The 15731-nt window shown below is 41.3% G+C and overlaps 1 protein-coding gene across 3 annotated transcripts in view; it reads left to right on the top strand.

The window, feature by feature from the left end:
• Positions 1-4991: 4991 nt before the first annotated feature.
• bltp3b (bridge-like lipid transfer protein family member 3B) overlaps positions 4992-15731 on the top strand; it is a 31420-nt gene continuing 20680 nt past the window's right edge. For 2 of the 3 annotated variants that reach the window (XM_077006780.1, XM_077006777.1), the window contains exon 1: positions 4992-5494. In XM_077006780.1, the coding sequence (XP_076862895.1) occupies positions 5451-5494 (44 nt within the window). In that variant the 5' untranslated portion in view covers positions 4992-5450. The remainder of the gene's footprint in view (positions 5495-15731) is intronic. The other variant, XM_077006779.1, reaches the window with a different exon arrangement.

A 15731-nucleotide genomic window follows, 5' to 3' on the forward strand; every position in this document is an offset into this window, starting at 1 on the left:
CCTCTAATGTCAAATCATCTTGACAAAGGAGATGGCAATGTGTCGGTTCTGAGAGACAGATGCATCTGCATGACAGGAAGTAACCCTAAGTGATCTGAGTTGTGAAGTTACACCTATATAACACAGTTCTCAGTACCCAAGGACAAACTTGCTCCTACTTCCTTTTCGCTCTAACTGCAAGGGTCTGCTAGGGCTGGTGATGTCATCCCAGCGGTCAGTGACCGCGGTAAAGTTGGTTCAACGTTCTATATTCGCCAGACATTCACGAAAGAATGGGCTCGTTATTTAAAGAAATCAGATGGTGTATGCGATAGATACCTATTATGCAATTCTTACATATTGTGAATTTATCTCTACACAGTGGCTTTCAGTAAAGATAAATTTAGAAGATGTGAAAAGATCACATCTATGAATTAACGAAGAGTTCACGTTAGTCGGTAAGCGCTTCAGTGCCAAGACAACTTTTCAAAATAAAAGTCATGGGTTAATTCAACTTTTTAACATGTGCAACTGAACATGTGAACCTACAAACACAAAGGTATCAAGTACATTCAAGGAGCAATGCATTTCATGTGCATCTGGACTTGTGAAACATTTCTCACATTTGTGAAAACACATCAAAGCTCAGATTTCCTATATTTTGCATTGGCAGTGCAGAATACATGGGGCTCACAGTTAAATAACATGACCTAGACCAGGGGTGCCCAGTTTTCAGCTTGCGAGCTACTTATAAGATGTCAGAAAGATCTACCGGGGTGGCGGCGAACGTAATTTGTTGAGCGGGGGGGGGGGGGGTGGGGGGTGGGTGGCGAACGTAATATGTTGAGCGGGGGGGGGGGGTGGCGAACGTAATTTGTTGAGTGGATTGCAGATTGGCTACCGTGAATGTCAATCAAAATACAACCGTCAGTGCAGATGTGCGATTCATCTACTACTATTTTATGTACCTGAAATGGAGTCCAGATGCACATGCAATGCATTGCTCCTTATGTGTACTTGATCATAGACCTGAAATGGGGGGTCTAGGTCATGTTATTTAACTGTGAGCCCCATGTATTCTGCGCTGACAATGCAAAATATAGGAAATCTGAGTTATAATGTGTTTTCACAAATGTGACAAATGTTTCACAAGTCCAGATGCACATAAAATGCATTGCTCCTTATGTGTACTTGATCATAGGCCTGAAATGGGGGGGTCTAGGTCATGTTATTTGACAGCGAGCCCCATGTATTCTGGTCCACCAATGTAAAATATAGGAAATCTGAGCTTTGATGTGTTTTCACAAATGTGACAAATGTTTCACAAGTCCAGATGCACATAAAATGCATTGTTCCTTGTATGTACTTGATACCTTTGTGTTTGTAGGTTCACATGTTCAGTTGCACATGTTAAAATGTTGAATTAACCCATGACTTTTATTTTGAAAAGTCGTCTTGGCACTGAAGCGCTTACCGACTAACTTGAACTCTTCGTTAATTCCTAGACGTAATCTTTTCACATCTTCTAAATGTATTTTTATTGAAAGCCACTGTGTGGGGATAAATTCACAATATGTAGGAATTACATAATAGGTATTTATCGCATACACTACATCTTGTTTTTTTAATAACGAGCCCATTCTTTCGTGAATGTCTGGCGAATATAGAACGCTGAACCAACTTTACCGCGGTCAAACACCGAACGTCCCGGGGACGTTCGCGGACGTTCTTATTAGAGGTTTTTTATAACGTTCGCGATAGGACGTTCCTAGGCCATAACGGACGTTCCCAGCAGGTCCCCTCGAAGTCCTGGCGGAACGTTCCCAAAGATACATTCACAGGACGTTTGGTGACGTCCCCGTATAGTCGTTGAAATAACGTTATTTTTGTTACATTTAGAGAACGTTTGAGAACGTCCGGACGTGGTCCCGCGACCGTTGTCATGGTGCGTGCGTGAAAGGCAGTCAGCTGATTTAGAGTTTTACTCACTAGAGGATTAGCAAGCGGGAACATAAACGCACGAGCCGTCTTCTCGCGACGTAGGAACGTTAGCTAACGTGAATATTCTGACAGAAGCCGTTATTTTAAATTCAAGGTGAGTCACCTACATTTGATTAAAATATGGTTAGCTAGTAAATACATATCTTAGTAAATTTATCTTCTGAGTTGCGGCTAATGTATGAGGTGATTTTAATAAACCCTCAGCTAACCCCTCTGGATAATCATAAAACCCGATCAGCAAAATCAAACAGTTGTACCAAAAACGGATGCCCATCTGTGGCTGGACATTATTTCCATATGGTCATGGCTAGAGCTAAATTATCACTACGCTACGCTACCAAATGATAAAGTTATATGAATCACTGCATTAAGACTTCAATAGTATGTAACAGGCATGAAAATCTGTCACCTTTCGGCGAAATTCGCCGTTTTGGAGTTGAAAAGGGTGACCTACGTGAATCGTGTAGATCCGATGAGTTTTTTGTTTTGGGGGGGGGGGGGGGTCGGGAGATTATATTTTAATGATCATATTGACTTAATTAGCAAACAGAGCACTTCCGAAATTGGCTATTTCAATGACAGTGGCCAGCAGTTTCCGCCCAGAACCTTCATAGAGGCCAAATAGCGTTTCAATCATACGAACGTTCTTCATTCATGTTATTCATTTACTGCTAAGCGGGACGAGAAGCAGGACCTAGTGCTACACCGCGGACAAGTCAGAAGAGCGTACATTTACCACTACATTTACCAGATCGTACATTTACCACTACATTTACCAGATCGTACATTTACCACTACATTTACCAGATCGTACATTTTTAATTGGGTGGATTTAATTGGGTTATTAATGGTTTCAATCGTTTTCATATTTTGCGGTAAAACAAAGTTACTGCCGTTCGCTACAGCGTTGAACACTGTCAGATCTAACCACAAGCTCTTGTGATAATAGACCCATCTATCTACCTATTTAAGTTCGCGTCAACCCCGTGTAGTTAACGGTGACATAAATTAAGAAACAAGATTTTTTTCTAGTGTGTCTGTAGTTGTAACTGGTGAATCCAGGGACGTGTGAGGATCACATTCGCACCAGGGCTGAAAAGGTTGAAGATGAAGTTGTAAACTCTTGTCGTTTGAGTCTACTCTGTGCTTTAGCTCATGTTAGAAAATAAAAACACGTAAACCTGGTATTTTTACAATAATTTTCGCCGCTGATGTATGTATTGGTTCATTAAGACGTCCGGAATGGCGAAAGCGGCTTCTTGCGTTTACGGATTGCGTTTACATTGAATCCATTGACATGACAGTCAAACATTTTTTTTTATGGATTTTACTATATTTTACGGAGCCCGTAAGGTGACATCATGTAAAAAATAAATAAATAACGCGTGGCCACGACTTATTAACGCGTGGGAACGAGATACTAACGTCGCCTTTCACACGCGGCAACAAAGTTTATTTTTTCACAGCAAAGCAAGCAGATCCCAGGGATGTTCGCGAACTGACTGCCCAAGGAAGGTAAACCTGGCCTTATATAAAGTAATACTTAATTATCTTGTTCGCACGCGTTAGTAAGTCGTGGCCACGCGTTATTATATTTTTTACATGACGTCACCTTACGAGCTCCGTAATAGTTGGCATCACCTGTCGCTGTATCCCCGTACACCAGCAGCCACACCCAAACCCCCCCCCCCACCCCCGTCGCAGTATACCCATGACGTCACATGTCAACGCCCCGTCGCCGTATCCCCATGACGTCACATGCCCCGCCCCCCGGTCTTCTCACCTTTTTAACCCCTGACCCATTTTCATGCCTGATGTAACGTTAACTGATGTTGATGGTCTCAGCCACAGATAACAGCCGACGATAGCATTCGCTATAAGTAGCTAGCCACATTAACAAGTTAATGCCAACTATAGCTACCTGGGTTAGCATTGATTTGAGTAGCTGATGTTCTTCAAGCAAAACGTTCAAATTACTTCATTTATCGAACGCTTTATTATAACTAGAGGTCACAAAATTAAATGTTAACAAACGTGTATCTTTGTCTATTTTAGGCTTCACCCCAAGAAACGTGTGAAAAGGAGGCTTGAAACGGTGTTCAAAATGCGCACATCAGACACTTTTTTCGCATTTCAAATAAAAAATAATAACTTGTTTACAGCCTATCACTTCTTGTGTGTTGTTTTTATTCCATATGCAATACCCGGATTTACTAAATCAATAAAATCTAAGTTGTTTTAGAAGTAACATAAGAAGTAGACCTAAACAATTTAACACATAAGAGACGTTTAAAGGACGTTCCTTAAACGTCCGCTCATTGTCCTCTGGATGTTTCCAGGTGGTCCTACAAACGTCCTTTGTAACGTCCACTGAACGTCCCCTGAAACATTTTGGCGACCCTACAAAAAAACGTCCAGAGGACGTTCGCAGTGTTGGTTCGCGGGACGTCCTCGGGACGTTTTTTTGTTAGCTGGGATACTGGTCCTAGCCATCACAGCTGATTCCAGGTAATTGCAGTGTACATATGTAAGATATGTAGAGATATTACAAGTTTTAGTGAAGTTTCCAGAGAAATAAGATGTTTTGGACAGAGGTCTCTTTACTTATTTTTTACTTAATATTACCTAAATTCATGTGGAAGAGATGACAGTTGCACTGCAATACCAATGCAATACCTCCCTCTGCTGGCCATTTTAGTCAGAAAGCAATGTCAGTGCTGTATATGTTATCTTTTCTTGTAACAGATCTTCCTGTTTCACTTGTACAAGCATGCTTGTTGACCGTAGTAACTAAGTAAGTTCAAGTTAAACCACTGCTGAATTAAGCCCAGAAATACATATATCCATCCACCTAAAAGATAACACACGTTACGCATTTCACTTGACACCTACGAATGTAGACGTCAATCATAGCCGATCTGATTGTGACGTTGGTGTTGGGCGGGTTCCTGTTGGGTGACGTCACACGTAGGTCTGCCCATCAGACGTCGGTGACGTCACGTGTAGGTCTGCCCATCAGACGTTAGTGACGTTGCACACGGTATGGAGCCGCTGGGGTGTGTAGAGTTTAGAGTTAACGTCTCCGATAGGTGTGTAGAGTTTAGACATCACCGACATCTCCGTTAGTGTGAGGTGTGTAGAGTTTATAGTTTAGAGTTTGACGTCTCCGTTAGTGTGAGGTGTGTAGAGTTTATAGTTTAGAGTTTGACGTCTCCGTTGGTGTGTGAGGTGTGTAGAGTTTATAGTTTAGAGTTTGACGTCTCCGTTGGTGTGCGAGGTGTGTAGAGTTTATAGTTTAGAGTTGACGTCTCCGTTGGTGTGAGGTGTGTAGTTGTGTCGCTCGCAGCACGTTTGCAGTAATGTGTCTACACAGTGGAGTAGGCGGTTAGGAGGCTAGGCGGCTAAGCTAACCACAATGAAAAGCATGAAGGTCTGATCCTGGTCTGTGGATAAACCAATACCATACAGTCATGGCTGGTCTGATCAAGAAACAAATCCTCAAACATCTCTCCAGGTCAGTGTTTAGCTTCTACATTCTTTAACTTGTTTGCATTCTAATTAAATGAACATTTCTCGTTTACAGTGGTCAATGGCGGCGTTAAAACATTGCCCTAGTTGTCATACCAGCTAACCAGCTACGTGAAGAGACTCAGGTTTCTATCAGACAGACGCAGTCATATCGGCTAACTAGCTCCGCCAGGCTAAGCAGAACTAGCTCAGGCAGAAGGCAGGTCGCTCCATTGATTGTTCTGGGAATCACGTTAGCTTGCTGGCTAAATAGCCGGTAGAAAATTCCACCGGCACAACCACTAGCTAACTAGCACTGACGTGTAAATTGCATTTTATTTAAAGCTCGTTAGCTGTCAGATGTCGTTTCACTTCACTGTGTTGGGTCGGACCAGACTGCTAACTATCAGCTAACTGACTGGCGAGCTGGAGATATCTAGCAAGATATGTAGCAGTGTCTGTCGTGATTGTCCTTTTTGTGGCCGTTAGCCGGAGAGAAGATGTTCCTCTGGCTTTTCACCTGGCACCTGTCAGTTTTCATATTATTTTGCTTCCTCGGCGGACATACTGGGTTATAATGATATTAGCTTGTCCCTTGGGTACAAAATGTCCATGGCTTCTTGCACCACAGCAGATAACGAGCCTGAGAATCAGTAGGAGAATCAGACGATTCAAGCAGTAGATGAATCACTCATCGTTCATATGAATCCTGTCAAACCGAGTAACTCTTAGGCCGACCTCACCAGCACACGAGCGCATATGAATGATTTCATCACTGGTCTACATGGCATGACTTCTGACGAATTACATCCGCAGAAGCTCTGAAGGGAAAATGTTCTGTTCAGTATGTGTATTATGAAATTTGTCAGTTGTAAATCAGAAGTAAATGACCATGACCGGGGGTGTTGCTCACTGAAGGAACAATATTTCATAGTGGGTGTTAAACACACTACAGGAACAATGTTTTTAACAGTTAATGTTAGTGGGTTGAGAAGATATCCATAGACTAGTATATGGATCTCAAAAGATGAGCTATGCTCAGACACAGATGATATGAAGTTTAATATGAACTTTGTTTTGATCCCCAGTGTGTCATTCATAAGACCAAAGTCCTCCCCGTTGTACCTGATAGATTTTGGATTTGTGCCATGCATGCCCAAAGATTTTCCCTCTTGGGTTCAATAACATTTTGTCTGTCTTGGAGACAGCATTAGTGCTGTGCCTATTGTTTATGACCAATCTATGCCCAACCTACCTGCATTATTAATTGTTTTGGGGGAGCTCATAGAGCTGTAATCCAATATACCTTTCTAAAGGGCATGTGTGCCTGTAAACTTGAGAAGCTTAATACAATACATTCCTCATTCTCATACATTAATTGCTAGTTGCAATGATTACCAGATTTATAATATGCTACAAAATTGTACCTATTGACAGTCATACACTTTCATATTGTAATAATTCAGATAGCCATGTATACCATACTGCTCAAGTGATCCTCCAGAGTACACCACAATGTCTCATTTATGTAAGTTGCAGTTGATTTTTAGGTGTTCTAGTGCAATGCAGCATGTTCACTATCAGCATGAAACTGATTCTCCCATCCCAAGTTCCTAGTGCCTATCTTATATTCTATCTTATTCTTATATAGATAGTATTCTGAATATAATGATGAGGGTTGGACCATTATAGTATTTTTGACAGTTTCAACCCAGCAAACTGGTGTCACCAGTTGAAGTTGAGTACATGTAACCCCCCTTCCTTAATAAGACAGAGAAATAATGTAATAATACAGAGAAAGAACTTTCGCCTTAGCATCACAGCAGGAAAAAAGTTGGATCAACGGTTTTGAGGTCTAGCAATGCAAATGCTAAACGTGACTCAAGACAGATCTACCAGAAGATGGGGTGATTCTGTCTGGCCTTGTTCTTTTACACCTACACATGCGGTGACATGGTGGTGATGCTCTTTCCTGTTTTCTGACCTTTAGTCACCTGGGTCTCAGCAGTTTCACTTTCTGGTGCTGGAAGGGTTCTTCGGTGTGAGGTAGTGTAAGTGCAGAATGGATCTCTTATCACCTCTGTGTTTTTCCAGTACTTCCAGCCTAGGAAATGGAATCTCGAGTAGTTTGGCTGTACGCCTTTCTTGTCGGCTCCCTCGCTGATGATTTCTTCCAGGATAACTCCGTCTACATTTTTTATATTTGTGTCTTACCTGTAGCCTGGTCTTTCAGCCTACCTCCACACACTCTGTCTATACCCAGACCTCTCTGTTGGTCAGAATAATCTTTTAAATCCATCTTGATGATAAAGTTAGCTATGATGTCATTGTGAGCTTTGTGTTTATTAAACTCCATAATTCACATCTGGTACAGGTGTGTGGGTGTGTGTGCAGGGGAGAGAGAGGTGTATAGAGAGAGAGAGAAAGATTGATTGATTCTGTGTGGGAACATGCAAGATATTAGAATCACCTGGTCATATTATGCCTTCATCGACAGTAGCAGCACCAAATGTCAGCAACTCCAACTTTCACCATCTCACATGTTCCTGTGTTTGTGCCGAACTGGAATTTCCAGAAGCTGGATTTCTTGCTGAGCGCTGATGTGGTAAAGCAGTCTTTCCCAACACAGTTCTCAAGGACCCCCGGGCAGATTCTCCACATGCTTACAATCAGCAGTTCTAAATCCTGAATCCTTCTGCAGTTGTGCTCAGGGCTAGCACAGGGCATAAAGGTGGACTGTCTCTGGGGTCAGTAGTGTTGTGGGTGCAGACACTCTGGGTAACTGTGTATTTGCACAAACATGTCAAACATGTTCTCTAGTTTTATAAATAGAACATTGTAATCTGTCATAGGACATGATTAACACAGATTGTGATGGACTATCTTATGGAAGGTTATTACCGTTGTGCTGTAGTAACAGAGTAGTAGTATTTTATCATAAAGGTGTGCTCAGTGTAGTGTCTGTTTTGTAGCTCTTGGTTAGCTGGTTTTGTGAATAGAACATAATGGTGAGATGAAGCTGAATAAACATGGACAGGGTAGAGGACATGGTTTCTTTCTAGGCTTTTAGAGACGCCTCAATTCTGTTCATTATTGGGAATAATTTCCTCAATATAGGGCTACTGCAGGGAAGTCATTGTGTGTGTATATGCAGAGAGAAAGAGAGTGAGGAATATTTAAAGTCAAGTCAACATACCATTCTGCTGGCCAGCATATGTGAAATTAGGCCAACAGTCCTCCTCCCTGCTGTCACTGAACAATATTGAATTCTGCTTTGTTTCTTCCCCCACTGCGGTCACAGTCAGAGCTCCTGATGAGATGGAGCTGACACAGGGCCTGTCTGTCTTGTATTGCTTCCATCAGTGCCCTCTGCTTCCTCCTTTTCTCAGTGCAGCAGGGTAGTTCTTTTCTTTCAGTTGTTTCTGCACACTAGAATACGAGTAATGAGCTGCGTTGTTTCCCCAAGGAACACCATATTGTAACTCCCAGATGAATTTGATACAGGATGCTAGAGCAAGCTTGTGATCAGCCTCATAAGTGAGAGGTGAATCTCTGTAATAAGTTATGTGCATTTCCAGTTTGGAATGATTGTTTTCCGTGCCGTTCTCTTGCTCTGATATATGAATGTATGTATGTAGGTTAAATGATGTTGGTTTACACACATAACCCCCCCAAAAAACCAAAGAGATTTACGTGTTTTTATTTTAAAGAAATGTTCCTTGCACAATCTAAAATCTTAACTCTGGTTTCGAACAGTATGGTTTTAGGACACTTTTACAACTGTATGTCAGACACTTTGAGTACACTTTGAGTGATTATTGAACTAACCCATGTCTTTGGAAAGTCTTTGAAAAGGTTGTTTTTGTATGTTACACTTGTGCAGCTCTTAACATGAATCTAAATCTATCAAAATAAAAGTTCTGTTGTCCAGTATAGTTGTATAAAAATAACATTGCAGGTGCAATATAACCTTAATTTAGGTATCCTGCTCAGTTTACCACGTTTGACTTTTTTTTTAAGTCTCAGTTGATGCAATAGATTTATTTCTTTATTTCTCTGTAAGTGGAGCACGCCTGAGACACCTCCTAGTTGAAGTAAACCCCACCTGTAGCTGGCCTTCCTAGGACGAGTTAACATCACCTTTCCACTCCTCACTCTCCTACACTGTGCTCACCCCACTCTTGGACGCTCAGCAGGGCCACTGTCCCTAACACATGAAGCAGAAGCCACCCGATATTCCAGCCTGGACGTTTTTATCTCCTCTTGCAAGTCAGCAAACTACGTTTGGGCCTGGACTTGCATGGGATATTACAGTTGTCATGTGACCACTAGTTTATGGTAGCTTGTGTAGTGTCATGTGGAATATTATTACCAAGGGCTATATGGGCAAAAGTACGTGGACAGCCCTAATAAACATTGTGTTCAGGTCGTTCAGGCACACCTAAGCAGGGCTCCAGACAAAATACTCAAGGTGCCAGTGGCTCCTAAAAGGAAAAAATCAGGCACCATAATATAAACTAATAAGCATTACAACGTGCATATCAGGATCAGGATGCATATATTTCTCTTCTTTGTAACTGCAATAAAGTTGGTTTCACACTCGCATATTTGGAATTAGACATGTTATTTTAAATGTATTACTGTCACTGTCTACAAATGTCATAAAGGCCCCAGAGCACTACACACAAAACCACCAAAGAAGTATTACATTAATGCATCCTAAATAACAACCTACAACTTTTGAATGGGTATTTCTCCCTCTTCTTACCTATTTACGGTGGTCAGTTTTTGTTTAAACCTTATAGTAGCTTTTAAACGGTCCATCATTAGAGCATAAAACAATTTGTATTGCATTAAGTGCATCCTAATCAGCAACCTTGTTTTATGGTCTTATGATGGACTGCAATTCAAATTTTGAGACAAACTACTGACCACTACAAATTGGTGCAAGGTAGAAATAACCATTCGAGTTGTAGGTTATCATCTTAAAGATGCCCAGAGCTGGGATTTGTTTCATTCCTAAATTTATGTTGAGTAAAGCGGGATCTCTGGAGTCCAGACACCAGAGTCAAAAGAACGAGAAACAACCAGAATACTATGCACAGAAAGCAGAACACCATAACCAAAGGAACAAACTGACAGGTTAACGTAGAGAAACCCTACAGCACAAGTTAATTTGCAAATTACTCTAATGAGGTCTTCAACTGCCATGTTTCCAAAATTTCAGTTGTTACGGAGTATTCTGAAATACTCCTCTGAAAATTGTCCTCTGGGGATCAATAAAGGCATTTTTTCACAGGCATTTTAAAGGCACCCTGTATCTTATTTCTTATTATTATCTGTTATTGTGTCTTGGAGTATATTTGTGTTTTTTCACTGCTATACAGAAAGCAAAATTACATTGTCTTCCTATTTTAGGTATATTTGCCAATTTTGTTTCATTTGTCAGTAGTGGTCAATTATTATTTGCTTAGATTTTGCTAGCTGTGCTGTGACCTGGAGTACAAGGAAAGTTACAGTGACAGAAATGTAGAAAACACAATTTCTACAATGTAAACAACTTTTTACCCAATTAATGTAGGCTTGTCTTAAATTATTAAGCATTGAAAATTTGCCAAATTCATGTCAGAGTTTTTTCCCCTTTCCTTGTAAATGAATTCTTTTTCACCGTGTTGGTAATCGGATCAATTGTCAGGGCTAGACACAGTTTAACAGGCTTAGTGCAGAGAAGCTCCAGTGGTTTCTACAGAGCCCTAACTCAACCCAACTGAATACCTTTGGGATGAATTTTATCATTGATTGTAAGGTAGGCCTTCTTTCTACACGTCAGTACCTGAACTGCTAAATGCTCTTTTGAGTGAAAATGCACAAACGTTCCTAGATTAGTAGGCTAGATGTTGTTTTTGCTGTAAAAGTTCCCTACTCTATAAAATGGGTCTGTGGCTTTGGAGAGCGATGTCCAAACTCGTCCACATACTTTTGGCCATATGTCCATTGTCTACAAAATGGCTTCTCCTCCCATCTTGAGTGGAATTTCTGAAAAATACATGAGGAAAAGGAGACTCGGATATGAATTGAATTGAAAGGCACTTTGTAGGGCTGAGCTTGGCTGGCCTCAGTCCAGGTGACTCAGTGTTCATGTTGGCTGTCCTGCCACCTGATCACAGGTACGGGAAGCACTTTTAGAATTAAACTTTTAACTGCCCAAATGGCAAAACAAGTTCTGTGGATCCTAAACGTTCCTGATCCGTGTCTCCGTGTGGTGCTAGCAGGCTCTGATTGTATGTGTTTGGTGGCTGTTAGGGTTTGTGTAGTGTGGTGGGTGGTGCGCAGGTGCAGTGTTGGGGTAGACTGCCTTTGCTGTTGCCCTTGCGCGTATCCTGTGTACTATCAGGCAAGCTCCGCACAACAACTCTTCAATAATTCACACCACAAGCCTGCATGGCCTCTCCCCTGACTGGTTTGGGGGTGGGGGGGATATAAAAAAGTTATAAGCTTTAATTGAAGATGATGGTCTATTCCAGGGGTCACCAACCTTTTTGAAGTTGGGAGCTACTTCTTGGATACCAATTATTGCGGAGGGCTACCAGAAAGAAAGTTGTTGAGCGGGGGGGGGGGGGGGGGGTATTGGGTTCATGTGCGCATGTCAATTGCTAAGCGGGAAGACCACTAGCAACCGCGGACAATCGCTAATAGCAGCAAAAACATAAACGATGCAGCGCTTTGGTGCATGGCAATATAGTGAGCTGTTTTTAAAACAAGCCCGCGGGCGACTCATAACGTCCACAAGAAAAACTAAAAAGTGGACAACGATGGCTGAAAGCCAAACCGAGGAGCTGGTAAAGAAGAGGAAATCCACCTCTATAATCTGAAATTGATTCGGATTTTCTTCCACTGACCAAGACCAAACTACAGCGATATGTAAAGTGTGCAAAGAACACGTGAAAACGTCCGATGCCAGTACAACAAATTTATTCAATCACTTGAGACGTAGACATCCCAAGTAATATGCCGAAAGTGAAACAATGCGGGCAGCCGTCTTACAAGTGACCATAGCGCGCGACTCCGCCACACCTCGCGCGAACGATATGTGGTAGTATAAAGAAACACCCCTCAAAAACGGGAAGGAACATTTACTTGACGAATTTTAATGTTGCTTTGTGTTTCAGGTTTAAAAAGTGCTGGAAATTAGGCTAAGTAGCCTACTTGAAAATGCTTGAAATTGTAACTACTTCGTTTCACAACAAATATCTGTCTGACTGATCAGTTCTCTTTACGTTAACAAATACGAATCTCTTGTAATTCCAGGACGAAACATGAGAGAACGTGAAGACGTTAAGATTGGGCGTTTTGGAAATAAACCACCATTAAATAATGTGAATAAAAAAGCGAATTATATCGAATCATTTCGACTATATGTATAAATATTTAACTTTTAAGTTTAAAGTGCTGGGAAATATTTAGTGCAATAGTACACTTTAACAGTGTAAGGAACTGCGTGACGCAGAGCAGGGAGGCGGACACAAACGCTGAGGAGAGCGAGATTTATTGAATGGAACTCCAAAGGTAGTGTCGTAATACCGGGCAGGGGTCATAACGGGTAGGCAGTCCGAACATGAAATATAAACGGGCATGGTGGCACAAAGAACAAAAGGCAGGGGAAACAAAGACTAGGCTGAACGTACTTACAATGAAGACGAAACAGAAACAGTTAAATCCACTAGAGCACGAATGAGGCAATAGAATAAACAGGTAAGTAGCACAAAATAACCGATACCGACATGGGAGACACGGGGACTATAAATACATTGAACTAGACTAGAAACAGGCAGGGTTGCCAGGTCCTACAAAAATATCCCGCACAAAGTCAGTGTAAAACCCGCCCTTCAGCAGCATAAACTAGCCCAAAGTGTTTAAAATGGAGACAAATTAAGTATTATATCGCGATCGATTCTTTGTCTTGACTTGTAACCCCCGTGGTGGCCCAACCGCACCCCGCGTCCCCAGAATTTTTACCCGCGGCAGCATTTTCAAACAAGCCCAATTTGGTGTAAAAACCGCAAACCTGGCAACTATGGAAACAGGTGAAGACAATTAGTGTTGTCAAAAAAATCGATATATCGATACGTATCGATACTGAACATTCTGAAACGGTACAATACTCGTTTCCCTTAAGTATCGATTCTTTTTACATAAAATGCGCTTTCGTTTGATCCACCCAAGCTGCCGTAATGCACAGGACAGTTTGTAATGCTAATATGGCAGCTAAAGCAAACGCAGTGCTGTTGGATTCGAAGCAGATACAGATGGAAAACCGAAGGATATGAACAAGCCCGTTTGCAAGCGGTGCTTTTGGAACATTTCAACGAAGGGCGCTAAAGCCTGGTTGAGTGACCATAGCGCTCGACTCCGAGTCCGCGCGCACCTCGCGCGAACCTCCGCGAGCGGTGGAGGCTTTATACTTTCCGAAACTATATGTGGTAGTATAAAAGAAACACCCCTCAAAACAGGGGAATGAACACTTACCTGACGAATTTTAATGCTGCTTTGTGTTTCAGGTTTGAAAAGTGCTGCAATTTAGGCTAAAGTACTTGAAAATGTTGAAATTGTAACTACTTCGTTTCACAACAAATATCTGTCTGACTGGACATTTTTCTTGTATTACATTAACAAATACGAGCCTCTTGTAATTCCAGGATGAAACATGAGAGAACGTGAAGACGTTAAGAAAAATGCACGTTACGTTATTACGTTAACTCTTGTAATTTCAGGACAAAACACGAGAGAACGTGAAGACGTTAAGATTGGGCGTTGTGAAAATAAACAACCATTAAGTAATGTGATTAAAAGCGCAATATTTCGAATCATTTCGAGTATATGTATATATATTTGACTTAATTAAGTTTAACGTGCTGGGAAATATTGGTACAAGCGCTTGAATTGAACCCTGCAAACATGACTTTGTTTATTGCGCTGAGGCGCGGCGCGCGCGAAGTTACAAAATTCGAGAGGTGCACGACCTCGCGTGCGCCGCGCTTCAGCGCGATGAACAAAGTCATGTTTGCAGGGTTCATACACCTTGTGGAATTCAAACACTTGTATGTCACTTTCAAGGTCCATTTCAATATATATTGATATTGTCCATTTCCCAGCACGAGCAAAGACACTTTGTTAGACGTTCAAAAGACGTCCACTGAAAAGCCAGAATGAAAGTTTTAGCGACGTCTTTTTTAAACGTCCATTACTGCCGTTCAGTTGCAGTTTTTGCACGTCCTGACATCCAATAAAGGTCCTAGTCAGACGTTCGGATAGAAAACTCGTCATAGACGTTCATGTTAAGTTAAAAGGTTAAGGTCCTAGTCACACTGTCAGATTTTGAACCAGTTTTGAACGTCCACCAGACATGCAAAAATGGGTCTGGACTGACCGACGTGATACAGACTTGATTTTAACGTCTTTCTGACGTCGCATGTTTGTTGGGATAAGTTAAATATTTATATATATACTCGAAATTATTTGCTTTTTTATCACATTATTTAATGGTTGTTTATTTTCAAAACGCCCAATCGTAACGTCTTCACGTTCTCTCATGTTTCATCCTGGAATTACAAGATGCTCTATTTGTTAACACAAAAGAACTGTTCAGTCAGACAGATATTTGTTGTGAAATGAAGTTACAATTTCAAGCATTTTCAAACACAAAGCAACATTCATTTGTTTGTTTATAAAAAAAATAAAAAGGCTTTAAAACGGAAATTAGCACCGTATCTGACTTTGGTATCGAAAATGGTATCGAATTTCAATATTTTTTTAAGTATCATATCGAAGTTGTAATTCTTAGTATCGTGACAAGCCTAAAGACAATAACGTAGCCCTATGTGACAGTGTCACGTGTGTTGTTTACATTTTTTGTTTACAATGTTTGCACATGGAAAATTGCAATATCATTCATTTAAATCTGCTTAAAAAGAAAGCTTTGTAGCCCCATTTTTTTTTGTGTGTTTTTTTGGATGGAAGATCGTGATAAAAAATCGAAATCGTGATTTTATGAAAAAAATCGTGATACTATTTTTTTCCCATATCGCCCACCCCTACCGTAAGGTGACATCATGTAAAAAAAATAATAACGCGTGGCCACGACTTACTAACTAACTACGGGCTCCGTAATATTTGGCATCACCTGTCGCTGTATCCCCGTACACCAGCAATCACCCCCCCCCCCCCTCCCCGGTCGCCGTATACCC

This window comes from Brachyhypopomus gauderio, chromosome 5 (genome assembly GCF_052324685.1).
Source record: "Brachyhypopomus gauderio isolate BG-103 chromosome 5, BGAUD_0.2, whole genome shotgun sequence".
Taxonomy (NCBI): Eukaryota; Metazoa; Chordata; class Actinopteri; order Gymnotiformes; family Hypopomidae; genus Brachyhypopomus; species Brachyhypopomus gauderio.